Genomic DNA, 22,512 nt, shown 5'->3' with positions numbered 1-22,512 from the left:
ATACCACAAAAAAAAAAAAAAAAAAAGAAGTATGTTTATTCAAGTACGTGTCCCAATTACACAGGCACGTTTTTTTGTGTCACGCCAAATCTCATTTAACTTCTGTCTGTTGGCAGGAATAATATTCCCTTTTGAAGTCCTGATTTTAAATTGTCCGAATAAGAGCTTAGAAAACACATTTCCATAGATCATTTTGTTTTTACAAATCTGTTCTCTAGCTTCTCAGATAATTCTGAAGATTGTGTAACTGTGGATGTTTTGCTCTAAACAGAGGTTCTTTTCCCTCCTACAATTGCCATGTATGCAAGGCTATTAACCATAATTCAAGTGACATGTGTCCAACTGTGACTCTGACTATAAAAACATGCTAAACAGTGATTTTGGCTGTGGCTCTCAGGAGTTACCCTTGGCTATTCAAGTCATATACTGAGTGGTGCTGACTCTGTTTCAGACCCTCCGGGAGGTGCTAGAAATACAAGGCGAGCACAAAGATCTGGTCCCCTCCCTTGTCCATACTCTAACAGCATGGACAGAGACAACCAAATAGTCACACAAACCATGGTCAGGTGTCAACTGTGATAAGTACTAAGAGAGAGAGATCCAGTAATAATAAGGACCATCTGTCGCAGGAAGGAGGGGACCTAGTCAGGGAAGGTTTCCCCGCGCGGTGATACCTGTGCTGAGGTCTGAAGGATGACAAGAAGTTAACTAGGTGAAGAAGGGAGGGGAAAGCATACCAAGCAGAGGGAAGAGCATGTACAAAGGCCCTGTGGTGAGAGAGCCTGATAAGTGCAAGGGACTGAAAGAAGGGCTGAGGCAGAGAGGGGAGCCTCTGGCACAAGCTGCTGCTGCAAAGGCAGGTGAGGGCCGGGTCGGGCAGGCCTGGTCATACAGTGTGTCCTGAGCCACGGAAGACTTTTAAATGTGGTGACATGTTGATTTGAGCTTTGGCAGGATTGCTCTTGGGAAGCCTGGAGATTAGCTTGGAGGAGACCTCTGAGCTGTTTACTACAGTACATGATGGACTTTATGGAAATACAGCAGGCTGTGACATATGTAAGTCTTGGAGACACGTGGCTAAGGAGCAAGATGATCATCAGCAGCAAGGATGACCCTGAGTTTCTGGCTTATACATGAGACGGACAGTTGGATGGACAATTTAACTTCTGGCGCACAGGGGTGAGAACTACTCAGTTGGGTTCTGGACATGCTGAGTCTGTGAGTCATCCAAGACGTTGACTTGGATGGAGTTGGAGGAGTTCAGAGGAGAGAACTGTCCTGGAGACAGACATCTGCTGTCCGTCATAACAACAAACAAACCCTCACTGGGCAGGTAAAGACAAAAAGGCATCCCAGGATGCACTTACCTTTATGTGCAATTTGGCTTTTGTTAATAAACTCAATGTAGTGTGTCGATTTGATTCTGGACCAAGTGGCACCAGCCCCTTCAACTTTTCCAGGCACAGGCGAAGGTGGGCCCGTCTACAAAAACAAGATCACAGTAGCATTTGAGACTTTCAAAGCCGGCCGGAAGTCAGCCGGGAGAACAAGCTCAAACAGAGTATGAAGTCGCCCAGCCCAGTGATGGCAAATGCCACCGGTGACTTCCAGCCAAGCGGACATCTTCTGAAATTATACAACTCTGGTAAAAACCAAGGAAAAGCAAAATCCATGGTTTTCTAAAGTTAAGTCTATAATATGCATGAAGGGGTAGAGACTAATATCTACTATTATTAAGCACATGAATCAGGTTATCTCCAGGTTTCTGGGTTATGATGTGACCTACAGAACATCCAAGTTCAGAAAGTAATGACATGCCAGTGAGAGAATCCTTTGAACCTATACTGTTCTTTCCCCTTTCAGGACCACTAAATCACTACAACTATATCTTGCTGTATATAATATTTACCCACGTGAGTGACAAATGTGTATGGTTATTCATTACAACTTTATTTGTAATAGCAAAGATTTAAACAACCCAACTCATCATCAATAGGGAACTGATCAAATAAAGTATGGTATATCCATACAGTGGAGTACTATGCAGCTGTGAAAGAGAATGAAAATGTACTCTATGTACTATGAGGAAAGAACGTTCAGATATACTGTTAAGTAAAGAAAAGCCAGAAACCAGACTGTGCATATAACATGCTACATCTTTGGGTAAAAATGGTGGAAAAATAATTATCTAAAGGCATGTTTTCTTGCACAACATAAAGAAAGCTTGGAATGATACATAAGAAACTAGTAACAGTGGCTGGGCAGAAAGGAGTCAGGGGCTAGTCAAACAGGGACAAGGAAAGGGGGGGAGTTTTTACTGAATAATTTGTTATACTTTTTCGTCCTTCAACCATTCAAAAAGTTAGATGCATTTTTTAGAAACAAGGAACATGCCCATCAGTGGCATTTCTATACTAACAAGCATGCTGACAGCTGGAGAGAACCACCAACAGGTCTTACAGTGTGGCAGAATGGCCCAACGGGGCAGAGTGGGAAGACGGCAGCATGCGGCAGAAACCACGGAGACCCACCGGGGAGAGCGCATTTAGTCCAGACTGACCAGAAGCACAAGAGTCCCTAAAATTTTGGAAATTAATACTTCACTGAAACCTTGGTTTAGGCTTTATCCTAGAGGCTAGCAGATTCCGTGAATGTGAGAAACAGCCAAGATTCAGAGTTTCTGCTTCAGCCCACCACCTCCTTCAAGTCTTCACAGGCCATTCCAGTCCACAGTGCTTCCTCCATTTTCTGAGTACGTATTTGTTTATCCTATTCATTGGGAAATTCACTGTTCTGCCTGAATTTTTTGGTATTTGTGACTTAACCATTCATTGCCAACTCCTTAGAAAGATGGGGCCGCAACTTAACCATTGCTGGGTTGCCTTGGTGCCTTCCCCTCCCATAGGCTTAATGCACGCTTGCCGCGTGGATGGTGTCGTCTATTCCACTAGACTTCAAGCTTCTCGGGGCAGAGTCCATCTCTGCTATGTCTCTGCGCCTTCAGTAGTGCTCAGGATCCTGGGGTTTTAGGTACATGTCCACTGCCCATCCCCACGGCAACCTGGAAAAGAGCTCCTGGGAGCCTGGGAGGCTATCCTCCAGCTGAACTGGGAGACAACCGGAAAGCTCAGTTTGCCCTTTTTTCCCTCCTAAAAATTTCACCGTATTAGCAAAGGTTGGGATCGAAAGAAGAAAACTGCTTCAGAAAGCTCAAATACAGGTCAATATGCCTGATATTGACCAAGGCGGTCAATTCACACCCTTCACATCAAGACTTCAGGAGGTTCCCCTAAGGCAGATCCAACAAGTGGTTTTGAGCCCTCACCTCACCTGCTTCTGAGCCTCCTTCCTCTTCTGGCTCTTGAGGTTGTCCTAGACTCTCCAAGGTCCCCTAAGCCCTGGCAAGCTAGAGAAGTCCAGCATTCACTCCTGAGCTAGGAAGAGGTAGCGGTACAACAGCCTTACTATTTTACAAGACTTCTGCTTGCTCTGAAAACCTGCCCACGTGGAATGGCCACCAGCAAAGAGTCACATTAGAGGTTTGCTCCTCCAACTACTACATGAGGAGAAAAAAACAAAAACAGAATTTGTGTATAAAAGGTACTTGTTCACCTTGGATAACATTCTTCACAAAGAGCCATGAAAATAGATCATGTTATTAGAAACACCATGAGAATGTATGATTAGTCACATACAGTTATTCTCACTACAAAGTTTACAGACTGTCAAGTTTTAAAAAAAGTTCAAAAATTAAAATTAGATTTAGACATTTTTCAGCCTGCTCATTGCAAAGACTACATGATTCAGAACAGTGTCATATTAGTCCTTTTATGATGTGGGTTTAACTACAGATATGAGTATGTAAATTTTTAAGGAAGTTTGTCTACTGATAAAAATAATAAAGTCATCTGTCCATGAATCGTCATTTCTAGTTACTCAGGGAGTCTAGCCCAGAAAGTACATTTTCACTACCCAAATGTGGGTTTCCAAAGAACACTCCCAGTTGTGAAACTTGAAATAAGCCATTTGACTACTTCAAGTTTAGGCTAAAACATGGTCATTCAGTGTTTTCTGACCTAGTTTTATGGAAATAGGAGCACAGTGCTTTCTGGATTTTCGTAGAGATTCAAAGCCAACTTGCATCTTTGGCAGTGCCTGCCTCGGCCTGCTCCAGCGCCTCACGGCTCCAGCCTGATGCCTGCCCTGCCCGCCTGCCGCCCACCTGCAGACACATCCCCAGGCTGGTGCCTGGGCCACCCTCAGGGGAGGGATGAGGTATGTGAAGCAGGCTCAGTTCCATCATATGATAGTGAAATTCAATTCCTGAACCAGACAAAAAAGCAAACAGACCCCTCTGTAGCACCTCCCACTGAGGGGCCTCAAGCCTGAGATACACCCCGCCCCCCTCTACCCCACGCCGGGATCCGGACTCCTTCAGCCAGCGTGAGCACCCATGGAGTGCCCAGGTCCCAAACAAGTAGAACAAGCTCCTGTCTCAGCTCTCTGTCCTCAGTCCCGACCACGCCCGTGCCCAGGGCTCTGACCTTCTAGAAGGAGCCTGCTGTCCCACTGTGAACCAGGCCTAACCCCTCTTTCAGGAAGTAGCAGGGGTTGTTGCTACATTTCCTCAACAGGAAGCCACCTGGTACCCGCATCTGACCCCTACTTGGATCCCCTCTCATCACATATTCAGACAGAGCTCCCACTGTTGTCAAGAGTTGCCTCCCAGCTCCCCACCGGCAGCAGAGAAGGGTAGTCGAGTCCTGGCTTCCTCCTGCCCCAGCTGCCTCATCTCTTCACGCTGATCCAATGGACTTCGACAAACCTCACCTGCTGACTCTTCAGGAATATCACTCTCCTTACTCTGAATGCGCTGATATACCTTTGGTATCTGGTAGCACACAGAAACCAATCTTTGAGCTACAGTCAGTGATGTTCAGAATCGAGTGTGGCCTATGATAATTAAACTAGATACAAACTAGAGCTTCTCTTCAGTAAGCTTTTGTTTTTTCTTTTTAGTATCTCAAATTTTATTTATTTATTTTTAAATTATTTTTATATTCTGAATCTGTCAGTCACTATACAAACAAATATTAGTGTAGTGATTAAGGGTAAAGGTTTGGGGTCCTGGCCTTGCCACTTATTTCCTGTGTAGCCTTGAGCAAATTCCTTAACTCCATGTAGCATCCATTTCCTTGGCAGTAGAGGGACGATGACAATGCCACCCTGCCAGGGCTGTCGTGAGTATTAACTGAGACAGGGTATGGAAGCCCCTGACCAGGGTCTGACATGAAGTGCTCTGTATGTGGCAGCAGTCATTCTTTCAATTCTAGCTTCCTTTGAGGAAGGATAATTGCTGGGAGCAAACACAGATAATTATAACCCTATCATATTCCTTTCAAAATCAATAGGGAACTCAAGAGTATCTCACTGGGTAAATAGAGGCTATCTGGTAAAATCCAAATTCACTAAACTCTCCCTTAAAGAAAACTGATATCTTTTGTCATTAAAAGATTTAATGGAAAATCTAACCCATTTTCTATGGAAATAAAGATCTTGCTTATGCTAAAGGTATTATTTTTTTTACGTTTAAAAATCAGCAAGGACTTTATAATGCTAACCCATGCTAAAGCAAAGACTCCTTTGGAGCCACCCCCATCGTGTAGAGGCAGGGCTAGAAGGGACTCCAAGGTTGGAAGGGAAGCATCTGAAGCACACCAAGACCCCTGCCTACATCTCTACTGGGATGGCTAAAAGAAAATAAAAATTGGGGCAAATATGTATTGACCTTGGAAATCCAAGCACATCTCTGGATGTGTTATCCATACCCAGAGAACCTAAAATATCTCATGTACAATAGCAAGAAGAAAGGAGAGCATGTCTAAGAACAAACTTAAAAGAGTTTGGGAAGGATCTCTGGGAAGAAAACTATAAAACTTTGCAGAGAGACATAAGAAAATCTGAATAAATGGAAAAACAGCACTTTCCTAGATATGAACCCTCAAAGTAAAAACGTCAATGTTACCCAAGTTTGTCTACAAATTTAACATAATACCAAGAGAAAAAAAATCCCAACTGTAATCTTTTTAATGCTGGGAAATTAGTCTAAACCTCACCTAGAAGAATAACTGTGTGAGAGATCTCCAAAATTTTTGAAAAAGAAGAATGAAGAGGATTGTGCGGTACCAGTTATTAAATTGTATTATAAAGCTGCAGTAATTAAAAACAGAATATACTAATACAGGAAAAGATAGACAAGTCAAAGGAAGAGAAGAAAAAATTCCCAGGAACAGACTTTAGGAATAGATATGAATTTAGCATATAATGGAGCTAACATTGCAAATCCTTGGAAAAAGACCAGATTATTCAGAAAATGGCAGGGGAGTGGGGAGATTAACATCAAAATAAATTCCAAATATATTAAAGATTTAAATATAAAGTATATTTGGATACCTCACAGTTCTGTTGTTAGTTTTCCTTCACTCCTGTCAGCCATGAAGTACGGAAAATTAATATGCAAGTGAAGGAGGTCATCAGTGAAGTGGGCTGTGGGCTGTTGGAGGCACCACCCCGACCCGAGCTTTGGCACTGATGGACGGCACCGGGGCTCACCAGTGTGCTCTCAGACAATTCTGAAGGCTGCTCTTTATATCTCTGCCTCCAGACTCAAGAGTTGTTTTTTTTTTTGCCGCGCCACGTGGCATGCGGGATCTTAGTTCTCCGACCAGGGATCAAACCCGCACCCCTGCAGTGGAAGCACGAAGTCTTGACCACTAGACCGCCAGGGAAGTCCCCAGACTCAAGCTTCTTTGATTTTATCCATGCCTCTCTCTCTCTCTCAGGCCAGCAGATTTGTAAATTGGGAGAAAGATGTAACAAAAAAAGTAAGATTACAGGTAGAGATTATGCTACCTGCAGACAGTGCTCCTGAATTTACTTTGTCGTCCCTAAAGTTCTTCCTGACTTGGATGCAGTCAAGACCAGGAATGGTATGAAATCAGGTATGTGTGTGTGTGTGTCTGTCTTTGACTGTATTGTGAGGGAGGCACTGTTATCAGATATTACTCTTCTTTATTGAAGATGTAACTGAACTCTCTCCGTCAGATTTTCACAGTGAAGCTTATGACAAAAAGGAATCAGGTTGGGGCAGAGCAAACAGTATGGCAGCCAGTTAAGAGGGTAGATAAGTAATTAGGTTCGCAGGTGGAAATCTTGAAATATACGCTTGGCTCTTTCATTCATTTATTCCTCTAGCATTTCTCAAAGGATTACTACATACTGCCACCTTCCTAGGTGCTGGGGATACGATGTTGAGTAAGACCAAGTCCCTGCCTTGAAGGTACTTAAGTTTAGCTGGAGCGATCAAACATGGAAACAAATTATTGCAGGATTATTGATATGAGCTACCTTCAGACCATGACAACTATCAGCTCCCACTGAAAGTTCTAGAATGGGCTCCCCTTTGCCCTCTACCAAACATATTCTTTCTTTTCCCTCATCCACATCTTGTTTGACTTAACTTCTCCATAAACGTTTTCAAGCTTTCATAGCCTATCAGAAGCTTTTTCTCCTTTCCAAATAGATAGCATTCATTCATTCGTTTATTCGCGTGCTGCAGACCTGCTATGTATTTAAATGTTCTGCTTCTTTCATTACCAAATAATGGAAATGACCAAATCTTCTATTTCGTGTTAACCCACTGGAGCCTAGAAATAATAACGTACCTGCAGAAGCTGACCTAAGAGTAGAATCTGATCTCTTTGGTATTTCACGTCCCTTCTCTTTGAGGAAAGCCCTACTTAATGAACATGATACACTGGACCTCACTGAGTACTAGTTTTCATTAAAATTGGGCCTAAGATTATTTCCAAAGAAGAAAAAAAGAGTTGCATAAACAATATCTATTTCCTCTCCTACCTTTGTGTGGACACAGATTTAGCCAATTAAATAGCTTTGTAAATCCTACAGGATAATTGGAGGTTGAATAAAAATAATTTCAGATATGGGTATGTATGAGCTGTATAGTGATTTTTAAAAAAAGGATATTTAGTATAGACTAAGAAGAAACAAATCTTAACGGGTCAAAATTACTCCCTAACAGTGATTATAGGTCACAGAGATCATAACCTTCTCCAGATTCTGGGTTGAGAACAAAGCCTTACTGGTTTAAACAAAAAATCCAGGGGAAGACTACAAGCCACTCTCTGAGGAAGAAAAGTACTCTCCTTTTTCTAAAATGGACCCTTTATAAATAATTGCCAAATGCATCATCATTACCGACTTAGGTGGAACCTTGGAAGGTTTGAAGATTTCTCGTAACTGTGATTGTAATCTTTGTAAAATATACAAAGATAGTCATATGCTTACTGTATGGGAACACGGCACTCAGTGAGCAATGTGGAAACAGCAATTCATGGTGGCTACATTTTAAAGTAATAAAGTCACTTCTCTATTAAAGTATTAAATACATAAGTATATATTTAATATTTCCTTTCTAGAGCCCAATTAAAAAAATACAAAATATAGATTATAATTAGTACTTGCTAGCTCTGTCTCACCCTTTGACTATTAATGTCTATGACAAAAAGTCAGGGAGTGCCTCCAATGTTCCCTGTAAGGAATTGGAAATTGGTTGAACAACCAGCATGTCTCTTCTTCATGTTCTTCCAAGAGGTACTGTCCAGGAAAGATGGATTCTAGTAGTACAAATCAGTGTGCGCCTCCACGCCGCCACCATAGACCACACTGATACCTATATTCTTCCTGCGTAATAACCAGGCCATGCCCTTAGCCCCATGTGGCAACAAAGCAATGTGGATTTATTACAACATCCTAGAGTGAAATCTGAACGTAGTCAAGGGCGTTCAGAAGCGGTAAGAGTGGTGCAATGCACACCACAACTCAGGACCCTACCCCTTCTGATATAAGGAGTTTGGCCATTTGAAAAGCAAGACCCAAGAGAAACCACTCTAGGGAACTGCAGTCAATTAGAATATCTTGCCAGAAGAGACCTGACTGGAATGGTTTCTCATGACAGACCAGATGCCACTGAAATACTGTTTGACCAGATGAAAACAACAGCTTAGATCAGGCTGCTGAATCCTCCTCACAGAGCACACAAAAAAATCTTTTGTCATAGGGTCATAAGACTCTGGCAGAGGTAATCTCTCTAGACCAGCTGCCTAATTCCAGAAAGGCCTGCATATGTACCATTCCAGAAAAACGAGTGTCTATAATTAAAGGAGATACTAGAACCTTCTTTTGAAAAGGAGCCCATTCAAGCACCTGACTCCTGACCCACTGGCTGCAGCGAATATGTGTTCACTCAGCCTCCATTTGCTGAGTGGCTTATTGAAAGGCATTCAAACAAGAGGAGTTCCCAGCTAAGGAAAGGAAAGAGCAGAATTATCATCAATAAAGGGCATATAACAACAACCAAAGACTAAAAGGTTTCCCACATCCTAACAATAATTAATCAGTAATTAAAATGGGAAACCAATAGCAATTTTTAAATATATACAAATAAACCCAGGAATACCTTTTACAAGAAATGTGCAAGATCTATATGGAAACACCAAAAAACTTTACTTAGAGACAGAAAAGAGATCTGAATAAATGAGCGCACACACCAAATCCTGGATGGAAAGCTCTAAGATGTCAACATGAACTTTTAAAGGTTAATGTATATTGGAATTATTTAATTTGGATTTTGAAAATCCCCCAAAGAACTTGGGGTATGGAGAATTGAAGGACTGACTACAAAATTCATCAGGAAAAATAAACTGTGAAAAGAGCTAAGAACATAGTAAAATAAAAAAAGGAGGAGGAGGGAAGAATAGAGATTTGCTTTACCAGATCCTGAAGTGCATAAAACCACAATGATTAAAACAGTGTACGTTGGGCCTCCCTGGTGGCGCAGTGGTTGAGAGTCCGCCTGCCGATGCAGGGGACACGGGTCCGTGCCCCGGTCCGGGAGGATCCCACATGCCGCGGAGCGGCTGGGCCCGTGAGTCATGGCCACTGAGCCTGCGCGTCCGGAGCCTGTGCTCCGCAACTGGAGAGGCCACAACAGGGAGAGGCCCGCGTACCGCAAAACAAAACAAAACAAAACAAAACAGTGTACGCTGGCACAGGAAGAGCAGGTGGATCAGTGGAACAGAAGAACAAGTCTAGGACCAGACTTAGCCATAAGCAAGAATTTAGTATACAACAGAGGCGGCAATTTCAGATAGCGAGAGAAGACTGATTCTGTAAAGGTAAATGACAAACTGGACAACTATATGATACATGAAGAGGCAATCTCTTTCATATATATCCTTCATATAGTAGAATCTTTTCAAAATAAAGAAAAATATAAACTCCTCAGTAGAAAATTGGGCAAAGGTTATGTAACAGGCAATTCACACATACACAAACTGTCAAAGATATGAAAATTGTTAAACTGGGCCAGTAATAAAAGAAATGCAAATGAAAACAAGTTTGTGTGTTTCTGTTTGCTTTTTACTTATTAAATTCATAAAAGTCTTAAGGTAAAATATAAACTTGTGAAGGTACAAGGAAAATATGACCTATAACCCGCCTGGTGGGCAATCCAGCAGTCAACATCAAAAACCGTAACAACGTGGATACCATTAATTCCACAACTATACATTTACCCTAAGGAAAGAATTATGATGTTGGACAGAGAATTACCCATAAGGTAGTTTAAGCAAGCATCATTTATATTAGCAAAATACTGGGAAAGGGCTTCCCTGGTGGCGCAGTGGTTGACAGTCCACCTGCCAATGCAGGGGACACGGGTTTGAGCCCTGGTCCGGGAAGATCCCACATGCCGCAGAGCAACTAAGCCTGTGCACCACAACTACTGAGCCTGCACTCTAGAGCCTCAAGCCACAACTACTGAGCCCGCGTGCTGCAACTTCTGAAACCCACACACCTAGAGCCGGTGCTCTGCAACAAGAGAGGCCCCCGCAGTGAGAAGCCCGCACACCGCAAGGAAGGGTAGCCCCCGCACGCAGCAACAGACCCAACACAGCCAAAAATAAAAATAAATAAATTAAAAAAAAATACTGGGAAGAACCTAAAATAGGGGATTGGTTATATGAGTTATGGCACATCCATATGATGTAATACTGTGCATTCACTACAAGTAATGTTAGAAAAGGAGATTTAACGATATTGGAAAATGTTCATAACGTAGCTTGAAAAGAAGCAAATTATTTACTATATAATCCCATATTGATTTTTTAAAAGTATGCACAAAAGTCTAGGTGGATATAGAACTTAGCGGTTGCTACTGCTGCAAGATCTATTACATGTGACGTTTATTTTCTTTGTGCTTTTCTGAACTTTCCAATTTTCTACACTAAACTATTTTTAAAGTTACTTTCCGAAAAACAATTGGAAAGATACATTTCAAAGTTCCATCGGTTTCCTTGGGCTGCTAGAATTAGGGATGATTTAATTTTTGGTATGATTTTCTATATTTCTCAAAATTTTCTACAAGATTAGTTTTTGAAAAAAGAAAGAATGACCACACACTCACCAAGGGTGTTTCCTTAGGAGGCTAGACCCACAAAATTACTTACAATGCAGAGAAGCACAGGCCAAGTGACAGACATATCTACAGTGAGACTAAACGGAGCCCTCCGCTCTGGGGGCTTGGTCTCTGTGGGCTCTGGATCCCCAGCACCTAGCACCCAGCATCTTTGGTGCTCCACGAATGCCTAGTCTATTGAATGAAAAATACCGCTGCTGCCACCAACACCACCTCCCACCTCCACCATTCTAGAAGTCTTTTCTTCTATCTTCCCACCAATGCCAAGATTATTAAATGGGTGGTGTTGAATATAGTATTCTCATAGTGGAGTCCTGATGCACACCAACTCTCCAGAATCTCTAATGTGTCTCAGAAAAGGTTTCTGTGTGAAAAAACTAACACAGGTATAACTAACTTCGCAATATTAAAGAGAAAAAAAATCCAATTACTGGAAGTTCTTTTCCTCAGTTGCTTTTTTGTTTTTTTGAGAGCCATGCCAGTCTTTTTTTTTTTAATTTAATTTATTTTATTTATTTTTGGCTGCATTGGGTCTTTGTTGCTTCACGTAGGCTTTCTCTAGTTGCCGCAAGCAGGGGCTGCTCTTCCTTACCGTGTGCGGGCTTCTCATTGCAGTGGCTTCTCTTGTTGCGGAGCACGGGCTCTAGGCACGTGGGCTTCAGCAGTTGTGGCTCGCAGGCTCTAGAGCGCAGGTTCAGTAGTTGTGGCTCACGGGCTTAGTTGCTCCGTGGCATGTGGGATCTTCCCGGACCAGGGCTCGAAACCATGTCCCCTGCGTTGGCAGGCAGATTCTTAACCACTGCACCACCAGGGAAGCCCCATGCCAATCTTTTTAAAAAATGTGATGTTAAGGTAAAAAATGGCAAGGGTATATTAGCCTTTAGCAAAGTGGTATTGTTTTCTAGGATTCAGCTACTGAAACCAAGGGGACTACAAGTGCAGCTGTTCAGCGGACCACCAGACCCTAAAATCTTAGGCAGCTACACTATACGGGAGAAGAGCCCAACAACTTTAACCGTCCCTCCCCCCACCCCGGATTGCAGCAACCAGTGCTTGGTTAAATTAAGTAAATTTGAGTCCTGACTTCCTTCTCTTCTGCTCACATGCTCTAGACTAGAGAAAAAATGCTCAAGACCTTAGAAGACCAAATTCCAGAAAAGAAAGGACAATAAGGAAACTAGATAACTAACCTTTCAATAAGTAAAAGTAGACTGGTCACATGGAAGCAATATGAATTATAAGCAGCTTGCTCAGTGATGACTTCAAATCCAATTTTCTAGAAACTTTGCCTCCACAGCCTCCTGTGCAGACTGTTTCTGTGTCTTTCTCATTAGAGAAACGACATTTCTCTAGGATAGAGACCATGCTGATTTAATACCCCACTATGAACTTACTTAGTACCCAGTACTGAGCACAAGCTCTTAAGACACTGTAGGCAGAAAATAAACATTCTTGAACTGCTAAAATAAATGATAGGGACTAAGAGTCCGCATGCTGCAACTAAGACCTGGTGCAGCCTAAATCAATCAATCAATCAATATTTTTAAAAAATAAAATAAAAGATAAAATTGACATCCTGTGGTATTCCTGCAGAGGTAAAAGGCACAAAGCTGTAGTAAGCCTAAGAGCCCTTACCTGAAGGGATGAAATTTTAATAATAAAGACAAATGCCTAAAAAAAAATGCCTAGGGGGGAGGAGAACTAGAAGACTTTTCAGCAGAAATAGTCCCAGTTTACCCAGTTCACCCCAGAGGCAGGAAGATGGGAGAGAATCTAAAGATGAGAAAGAGAAGCCACATCTGACTACCTTTCTGTCTTCAGAAGAGATACTCTGGAGTTTCCAGTTCATGATACGTAAATCCCTAATGCATAAAGATGCTCTGATTTCAAACATGGTCAGTCACAATCACAAAGAAATTGAAAGGGGGGAAGAAGGATGGGGAGAAGCACATGTGCGAGGCACACTCATCTTGCATCCATCTCTCTCACACATGCGCGTGTGCCTGCATGCACGCACACACACACACACACTCAGTGGTGTCATGCTAGATCTTTGCCCTGTTCCAAGAGTCTCCTTCCTAGTCAGGGCCTGGTCTGCCCTTTCACTGACGAAACATGTCATTCAGATCCTGACTATAAGAGTCAGGCTCTCTCTTCAAAGAGAGAGAGGGTTTGCATGAAATAACCACATATATTTACAGAACCATCATTACATATCATCTTCTTCATGCAGGCCACCAAGAAAGCCACTCAATCTGGATGTACTTCAAATTCATGGGAGCTCAGAGACCAGAATGAGGCTTGTTAAATGGTTTGGAGCCCTGGCTGCATATGAGAATCACCTGGGGAGTTTTTATTAAAAAAATACTAGTGCAGACTCTCAACCCAAGCCAATTAAATCAGAATTGCTAGGGATGAGGTCTGAGCATTGGTGTTTTTTTTATTTTTCCCTAAAGCTTCACAAAGAATTATTAATTTTTTTTCAGCATGGTAAAAGCAAGTGGTTATGTTTTTTTTTTTTAAAAAAGATCTTTACTAGAGATAGAAGAAAATGTGCTTTAAAACACTCCACAGAGAGGGGTGGTTTTGACTATACAAGATTGGAAAAATATTGATAATTGTGGAAGCTGGGTGACGGATACATAGAAGTTGATTACATTATTCACTCTACTTTTGTATATTTGAAAAGTTCTATAACAAAAAGTTATTTTATAAAATCAGCAGAGGGACTTCCCTGGTGGCTCAGTGGTTAAGAATCCGCCTGCCAATTCAGTGGACGCGGGTTCGATCCCTGGTCTGGAAAGATCCCACATGCCGCGGAGCAACTAAGCCCGTGTGCCACAACTACTGAGCCTGCGCTCTAGAGCCTGCAAGCCACAACTACTGAGCCCACGCGCCACAACTACTGAAGCCTGCACACCTAGAGCCCGTGCTCTGCAACAAGAGAAGCCACGGCAATGAGAAGCCCGTGCACCACAACGAAGAGTAACCCCTGCTCGCTGCAACTAGAGAAAGCCTGAGCGCAGCAATGAAGACCCAACGCAGCCAAAACAAACAAACAAAAGGCATCCGCAAGAGACAAAATATAAATAAATAAATCAGTAGAAATAAAAATTTGTTCTCTTACCCCCAAGTATATGAGTGTATGTGTATAATGTATTTCATATAAAAGTATTTTTTAAAAACATTAAAATAAAAGCTTTGCAAGTGATTCTAATGTGCAACCAGAGTTGAGAATGACTAGGCTACGTCATTTGAAAAATAAAGATTTAAATAAGCAGCAAGAAGGAATCTAGGTGAGAGACAAACTCCAGCTTGTGGCAAGGTGGAACCCGGTGAGGGTGGCCAGCCTCGTCTGAGTGCCTCACCATCTCCAATTTCTGCTATGCATACATTTGCCTGAATTTTGAGAATCCTTAGTCACAAGTGAACTGCAAATACACATATACACATATGTATGTGTATCTACATCTATATAGATCTATATCTATAGATCTGTGTGTGCATGATTTAAGACATGCGCTACCAATTATATTCAGTAGCATGTAATTTTTAAAAAACACTATTTGTAGAAACACTGCCTCTGACCTAAAATGCTTTGGCCTTAGAATAGTCACACAGAAACGCATTGCTCGGGAAGAGCAGGCTGTGGGGGCTGAGGATTGGGGGTGTTGTCTTTGGGTCTATCTAAGTGATTTACACAGGCAGTGCTGATTAGAGCCGCAACTAAGTCTCAACTTAATGAAAAAAGAATACATCAAAACTCCCCCCATCCCACCCCCAGAACCCGAAACTCACCTATTCTTCTCCATTTCATTGTGAGTCGATCTGAAAGAGGGAACAATAAAAGTAAGATTATTCTTGTCTTAAAGGACTACTCCAACACCAACACAATTATTTTAACTGCTTTCTCTCCCAAGTTGGTAGGACAGAAGACAGAGAAAGGGCTCTACTAAAGAAATTAGTCCCTTTGGGGAATTAGATAAATATAAAGATCTAAAACAGAGTTCAAGGAGAAGTGACAAACTAAGAGGCATGCATTTCCTAGTGGAAAAGTAGTCCCTTTTAAGAAAGGAAGTTAAAAGGGTTCTATTTACACAGAGGAGAACAGCCGCACACTGCTATGTGAATTTGGGCTGTATAACACGGCAAAACCCTCTTCAGGCCGAGTGTGCAGCAGTGGAGGTGGGGCACCCCACCCCAGCCCTGCAGCCTCTAGGTGTGCTGTACACCAGAATTGCATGCTAAGTTGTTTGACTATAGGATACCGTTTAAAATGGATAAAAATAACGCTTCCTCGCGCAATCTTTCTACTCCCTGAAGTTATTTATTTATTTATTTATTTATTTATTTTTTTGCGGTACGCGGGCCTCTCACTCTTGTGGCCTCTCCCGTTGCGGAGCACAGGCTCCGGACGCGCAGGCTCAGCGGCCATGGCTCACGGGCCCAGCCGCTCCGCGGCATGTGGGATCCTCCCGGACCGGGGCACGAACCCGTGTCCCCTGCATCGGCAGGCGGATTCTCAACCACTGCGCCACCAGGGAAGCCCTGAAGTTATTTTATCATGTACAACCTCCTGAAAGATGCTACTGTTGAAGAGCTACCAAATTATTTCAGGAAGAGGCTTCCAAGACTCAGCTCAACGGAAAGACGATAGGCTAGTTAAGGCAGCACTTCGGGTGGAATCTCAAGCCCAGCTTTGCCACCGACTGGTACTGTGAAAGAAATAAAATTCCTTACCATCCTGTCCTCGGTTAACCCCTCTGTAAAATGGAAATAAAAATGATTGCCAGTTGTCTACTGAACAAGCGTGGATCAATGAGGTAGTAACTGTAAAAGTGATTAGAGAGTCTTGGATGAAAGCAGAGGTGTATGTGAAATCATGCTCTTAGTGTGTTTATAGCTGACCCTGAATATAAGGTCTGGTCTAAGGATTTATGGACAGGTTTCCACAGAAGTCATAAGAAATCAGTCAATGTGGCTATTGTCCTTCTCATACAACTCATGCCTAACTAGTTATAAATAAACTTGAGGAACCTCCCAGCATTATAAAGGAGCTGAATCTTGACTTTACTTATGGAAATTCTCTGGACCCTAATCAGTTCAGGAGAGATGACACCCTGGCTCAGGTCGAGAATTCTGTGGGGCCATAACTGGAACCTTACTGGGCCTAGGAGATAAATTCTCACAGTAATCATGGAGAAACACGACCTCTGTGAACGCTCAGCCACTCATTTACATCAAGAGGCACCACCACCAAGTTCATTCACACCAGAGGCTGGGGGTGGGGTGTGTGTGGGGTAGTCTTGAACGGGAAATTTCCAACCCAGCACTAAACTTCTCTTCCACAAGGCTTTTGGGGTGCCAATTTTTATTCATGAGGAAAAACAAATAATAAGATAATGACGGTATTTTCAATTTTAGAATATTTGTTTTCTAGATAAAGGACATGGGAACCTTAAAACTGGTTGACTTAAAAGCTTTAAATTGATTCACTTGGTTATCCTTCAGTGTTTTCAGTTATATTTTTCTGATGGTATACTTCCTGCAATGGCTATCACGGTTAACAATGGATATCACAGTTAACAAGAGTCTGGCCTGCAACTGCAAACGTTTGGCTTTAAAGCACGTGGCATTCTGGTTTTAACAGGGAATAACAAGTTCAAAGCCTGACAGATTTTTTAAATGGATGAAAGTATATGATGAAAGCTGGTCAAGATTTCCCTGTTTAACTGTAGACAAGGACCATTCTGGGAAGGTGGTGGAGGAGAGAAGGGTGGATATTTGAAAAGAGCATGGTCTCTGATTATAGAAAAATCGCAGCACACAGGGCAATCTTACCCAAAATTTCTGGATTCTTTGAAGATACATATAAAAAAAATTCAGAATCCTCAAGATAATCTTTTTAACAAATTCCATAAGCAGCATAACTCCTTCCGAACTTTGAACAGAGCTTTGGAAACTATAGATCTTATCTGATTACTTAAGAGTGGTGAACATATGGTGATTTTTACAAGCGGACTTATACCTAATGGCTAGGGCATTACTGAAGTACATTTGGTTTAGTGAAGCTGAATTTGTCTTTAATAAAAGGCAGGCCGTTCAAAAAATGACCAGTTCAGAGACTGCCTGCCAACTCTGTTGATGGGAAAACATTTATGTTTTAAATTAAAGCATTATAAGAATATACAGATACCTTGTGTCAGAATCATCTTCCTTGTGTCAAAATCATTTTCCATGTGATTACTGAAAAGATTTGATAACTCTGAAATCACTGATAAAGGTCAAATGTCACCATTTAAAAATATATTCTAACAAAAAGATAACTAAGCCAAACCAGTCCTTGGTTTAAAAAAGACTCACCCTGTCAAGTCAGCTATATGGCCACTGTCTCATAAAAGAACTGGGTGGCAAGTGCTGAACTTCCTCTTTCACATTAGTGCCAATGCCTGCTTTACCAATTTAACAAAACATACTTTAAAAAACTCTGGATTTCAATTCTAAATATTTAGTAACTGATTTCAAAAATCAGTAGGAAAGGAAAAAAAAAAGATTCCATCTCCCTGTAGTTCTCTGGATGATTCCAAGACAATCAATATTCACAATTTCATTTGTTTTTGTTCTTTAAACAAACAACTAGAGAAACTTAAGATCTGCATTTTCATTTCCCAAGAAGTTTGATATGTAGCTAAATCTTATTTTTTATTGTCCAAGGAAAAGTACCCCCCCAGACACTACAAGCAAAGAGCCCAGCATTTCAACCTGAATTAACAAGAATAAACTGTTACCAATGGTTATGTAAACCCGCAGTAGTCTTTCTATAGCCCTTACCTCAGTCCAAAATCCTGACCATATATGGCCTTGGATATAAGTCTAATTCAAATCAAGGGGTCAAACTGCGTTCTCTGGGGAGATGTCTCACTGCTCAGGTAAGGGTCATTCTGAACAGGTCATGAAGGAAGTGAGTACATTTAAACAAAACAACCCGCTCTTGCTTCATATGTTTGCTTTGTGCCATCTTCAGGTTTAATCATGGTCTCTCAGAAATCCTTGCACCACTTAAGTTATTGCACAAATTCATTATTAGTCAAGAGTATGGACAATGGTGATAGCCTCCGGTCTCTAACCATGGAAAGCAAACCAAACCCATTGACAGAAATAACAGAGTTTTTCCCCAAATCCAGAGTTGCAGCCATTTCCCCAGGAATAAAGCTGGATATTAAAGAGAAGAGAATCTATTTCTTGAATTGAAATTCTCAACTATCATTATTTTTCTTTCCTAATCAACTTTGGGGCCAAGCTACTTCTCTTCAACAACATCCCCTTCTTTTCCTCACCACTGAACATCCCCTCAACAACTTTCCTGTGAAACTTAGAAAAAAATGAAACTCAGAAAAAAACAGAGTGCTAAGGACTAAGCTTAGAAAAAAAACAGTGAAAACTTTGAAAAAAATAGAGTGAAACTTAGAAAAAAATAGAATGCTAAGGATTAAGCCTTGACTATTAATGTGAGCAATTCCTCTCAAATCATGAGTGGACAAGGATAAAAGTAACAAATGAGCCACACTTATCCAGAAAAATAAACCAAAAGGCTTCAACGTTCTTCCAAAAAAGTTTTTAAAAATACTGTAACAAAAAGCAACACAGATAAATTGTTGTATACCATTGCATAATACAAGTCAGCATTAACCTCCTTTTTAAAGGCTGTCAGTACTCATGCACAGTTTTACTTGTTACCACCTTCAGATAATGTTAAAGGTGGGAGGGAAATTTACAAATTTCAAGAACTACCAGGCAACTAATTAACAGATTCATCCTTCATGTGCCTTCCTATTCAAGAGCTCGGCACATATGTGCTGTTCACTCATATCCTGTGGTTCTTCCAGTGCTAAGGACAATGGGGTGAATCAAGGACAGAAGAAGCAGCAAGGACAAGGGAGTTTAAGGTTTAAGTGGGAAACCTCTGGCTTTTAGTAGTCTGTATTATGCCACAGAGGCTAACCAAATACAGTTACTCGCAGGGAATATTCATGAGAATGGGAGATGGATAAGGATTCTAAATCAGTGTTGAAAATGTCAATGTTTTTAACTTACTGGAATAAAAGGTATAATTGAATAAGTCTAATAAAGACAGATTTCCTAGCTAACATATATTAAGGGCAAAGAGGGGGAAAAAAGGGTGCAATAGCATTAGTGAAGTACTCAACATGTACCAAGAAGTACATTCTGGGTTTTAGTATGTGATTTCATTGACCATTAACCAGTATTTACTTCCCAGTGAAATTTACAAATTTCATGAACTACAAGGCTAACATAAAAGGGTTGTGGCATATTAATATTTTAATATTATATGTTCCTGCATCACCAAAAAGGCATGTTTTAGCCTCAGTCGTTCCTCTTTGCCATTATAGAGTGACAAATTAGATTATCAGACACGTAACTGTATTTAATTTACATGTCAAATATGAAATCCTAACACCTATGCCAAGTCAAATACTTTAACACGTTTATAAAATCCTTACTATGAAAAGTAAAAAGTGGATAATGTCCAGTATTTTCAAGTATAGAAAACTTGCCCTGAATCTGCAACTTCTGAAGGCAAAATATTGTCACTGTTGCTAATCTCACTTGAAGTTTCCACAGATTTTTGTTCCAAAAGGGAAGAAAAGCAAAATTAAGTTTTAAAAAAGTTCATAAAGAAATAGAAAACATTTCCATTTCTCTCTTCTTTTCAGTCCCCTCAACCCAAATAGAAGGGCTTCCTCCAACGCCTTAAGACCATGTGTACATTACGGAATCATGATCGCCACTTCATTTACATGATTATAACCCTGTTATAATCACAACAGGCAACGTCCATTCTGCAGTTTGTATCATCTACAGTATAACCTAAAAGAGAAAGGGAAATATTTACCAAATTACCTGCTACTGCTGTTATTCTTCTTGGATTTGCTCCTCCGTTTTAAGGCATCTCTGTCCTTGTTATTGTATGGTAACATGGAGGCATAACCATGTTCAGCTTCTAGAAAACCGGAGGATCCAGTTAATGAATGAGCCCCGAACATTCAACATTCTCTCCCCTCCACAGTATTTCCTTTTTAAGATTGATTTATTTTTCATTAAAAGAAGATTGTGGAAATAATTAAACGGAGCAAGGTGGAATTATTAGAACAACGATTGGTTTTTTTTTAATTGAGTGAATAACCTCAGTGCGGAGCAGGTGTAAGGAGCATTCCAGCTGCTCATTGTTGAAAGACACAGCAAGTCTCATGGAGCCTGGGTTTCCCACTGGCAACGTCCAGCAGGTTGGTGTGTATTAAGTGGGACCAGCCTCAGGCGAAGGTGCGGGGCAAACACCGGGAGCCAGAGCCCGGGAGGGAGGGTGGGGGGCAGGGGAGGCGCTGCTCCTCCGTCTGCAAGACCCGGCGCCAGGCTCACTTGGGGGCCGGCCGGGACGAGCCCCAGTGAGGTAAACCAAGGGCCTGGCTGAGGGGGCCCCGGGCCCCCCACTCGCGACGGGGTGCGGAGCGGGCGGCGCTCCAGACCCTGGGGCAGCGGTCACTTTTCCACCCCCATTCATTGCCTTTGGGGCAGCAGCGGCGGCCTCCCTTCGGACCGCGCGTGGGGAGAGCTGGGGGGGTTGGGAGCGCTCGCGGTCGCGCTCTCAGCTCCTCCAACTACCCCCGGAGCAGCTGGGCACCCGGACCTAAGGCTGGGCCCCTCAGAGCCCCCAGTCCCCGCTCGGGCCGGACTCCTCCCGTCCCCGTGCACCTCTCTCCCGCCGCTCCAGGTAGTCGGCCGCCTCCAGCAGCATCTGGATGTTCATCCGAACCGCCGCCGCCATTCTGCACCGGGGGCCGGAGCCACTGGACCAACCCCCACTGCCCACGGGCTTGCCGCCGCTGCCGCCGGACACCCACGCCCCGCTGTGGACCCCGTAGAGCAGGGCTGAGACCACGCTCTCTGGCGACCACGCTCGCCGGAAGGGGGAGGGGACCGGTGAGCCGAGCACCACCGACACCGTGACAGAACCCAAAGAAGAGCAGCAGCCGCCACCGCCGCGGAGTGTTTATCTCCGACTCACCGTCCCCCCGCCCCCAGCCCCTTCTCTTGACAGGGCCGCTTCGGCTGCGTTCCTCATTGGGCACCCCAAAGAATGCCCCGCCTCTGGCCCTGTCCGATTGGGGGAAGTCATTACGGCCCCGCCCCTCAGGGTCCGCTCCTCTCGCTGGTTGGTCAGGCTTGACAAGGCCCGGGCTCCACCCTCTCTTTCCAATTGGTGACAGGATTCGCAACTCCGCCTCGTGCTCCTTCCCTGTTTTCCATTGGTTCTATACCGACAACCGGTCCCCTTTTGCTTTGTTAGTATTGGCCAAGAGCTACAGAAAGCGACACTCTGCCTGTCTCCCATTGGTGGAGCCTTCCTACACCGCCCAGCTACGATGACGTCACCTTTCCCCAGGCCAGCGAGCCCTGAATGGCTGGTGGTCAGCGGCCCGGCTACTCCTCACGGGATCTGGCATGGGCCGTCAGGGCTGACCCGGGCGCCGAGCGGCGTTGATTCACCGGCCGCCGCCGGGCTCGGCTCCACCCGACCCCACTTAGGACCTGTTGCCGGGACCTGTCTCCGGGGAAAAGTTCCGGGGACCTGCTGGGCGTCCCTCGAGTGGAAGCTGGCACCGCGCGTCACCTGGGCGCTCTGCCCCGCTCGGGTTCGGGGCTGGATCCCTGGGCCTGCCGGCCGAGACCCGGAGGTTACAGGCTTCCCGAGGTCGAGGGGCCAGCCGGGAAATCTCTCCGAAGGGAGAGCGGCAGACAGCCCGACTGTAGGGCGGTGGGCCTGGGGCTCCGGCGAGCGCCACGTGGCTGAGGGGCTCGGGGAAAAGCCTGTCTCCTGTCCAGTGTTCGCCGCCCAGCGTTTTTTTCTCTCCTCAGAAAGCGCTGGAATAGGGAGG

At 43.2% G+C, this 22,512-nt stretch overlaps 1 protein-coding gene across 3 annotated transcripts in view; it reads right to left on the bottom strand.

Annotated features, from left to right (window-relative positions):
- MXD1 (MAX dimerization protein 1) overlaps positions 1 to 21,647 on the bottom strand; it is a 26,357-nt gene extending 4,710 nt beyond the window's left edge. For all 3 annotated transcript variants that reach the window (XR_008618914.1, XR_003682341.2, XM_007113454.4), the window contains exons 1-4: positions 21,329 to 21,647; positions 20,480 to 20,579; positions 15,356 to 15,385; positions 1,368 to 1,482 (exon numbers count right to left, since the gene is read on the bottom strand). Coding sequence is in view for 1 of the 3 variants with exons in the window: in XM_007113454.4 (XP_007113516.1) it covers positions 1,368 to 1,482; positions 15,356 to 15,385; positions 20,480 to 20,579; positions 21,329 to 21,401 (318 nt within the window). In the remaining 2 variants the exon portion in view is untranslated. The remainder of the gene's footprint in view (positions 1 to 1,367; positions 1,483 to 15,355; positions 15,386 to 20,479; positions 20,580 to 21,328) is intronic.
- Positions 21,648 to 22,512: the final 865 nt, after the last annotated feature.

This window comes from Physeter macrocephalus, chromosome 12 (assembly GCF_002837175.3).
Source record: "Physeter macrocephalus isolate SW-GA chromosome 12, ASM283717v5, whole genome shotgun sequence".
In the NCBI taxonomy this organism is placed as follows: Eukaryota; Metazoa; Chordata; class Mammalia; order Artiodactyla; family Physeteridae; genus Physeter; species Physeter macrocephalus.
This window is presented reverse-complemented; position numbering and strand designations above follow the sequence as displayed.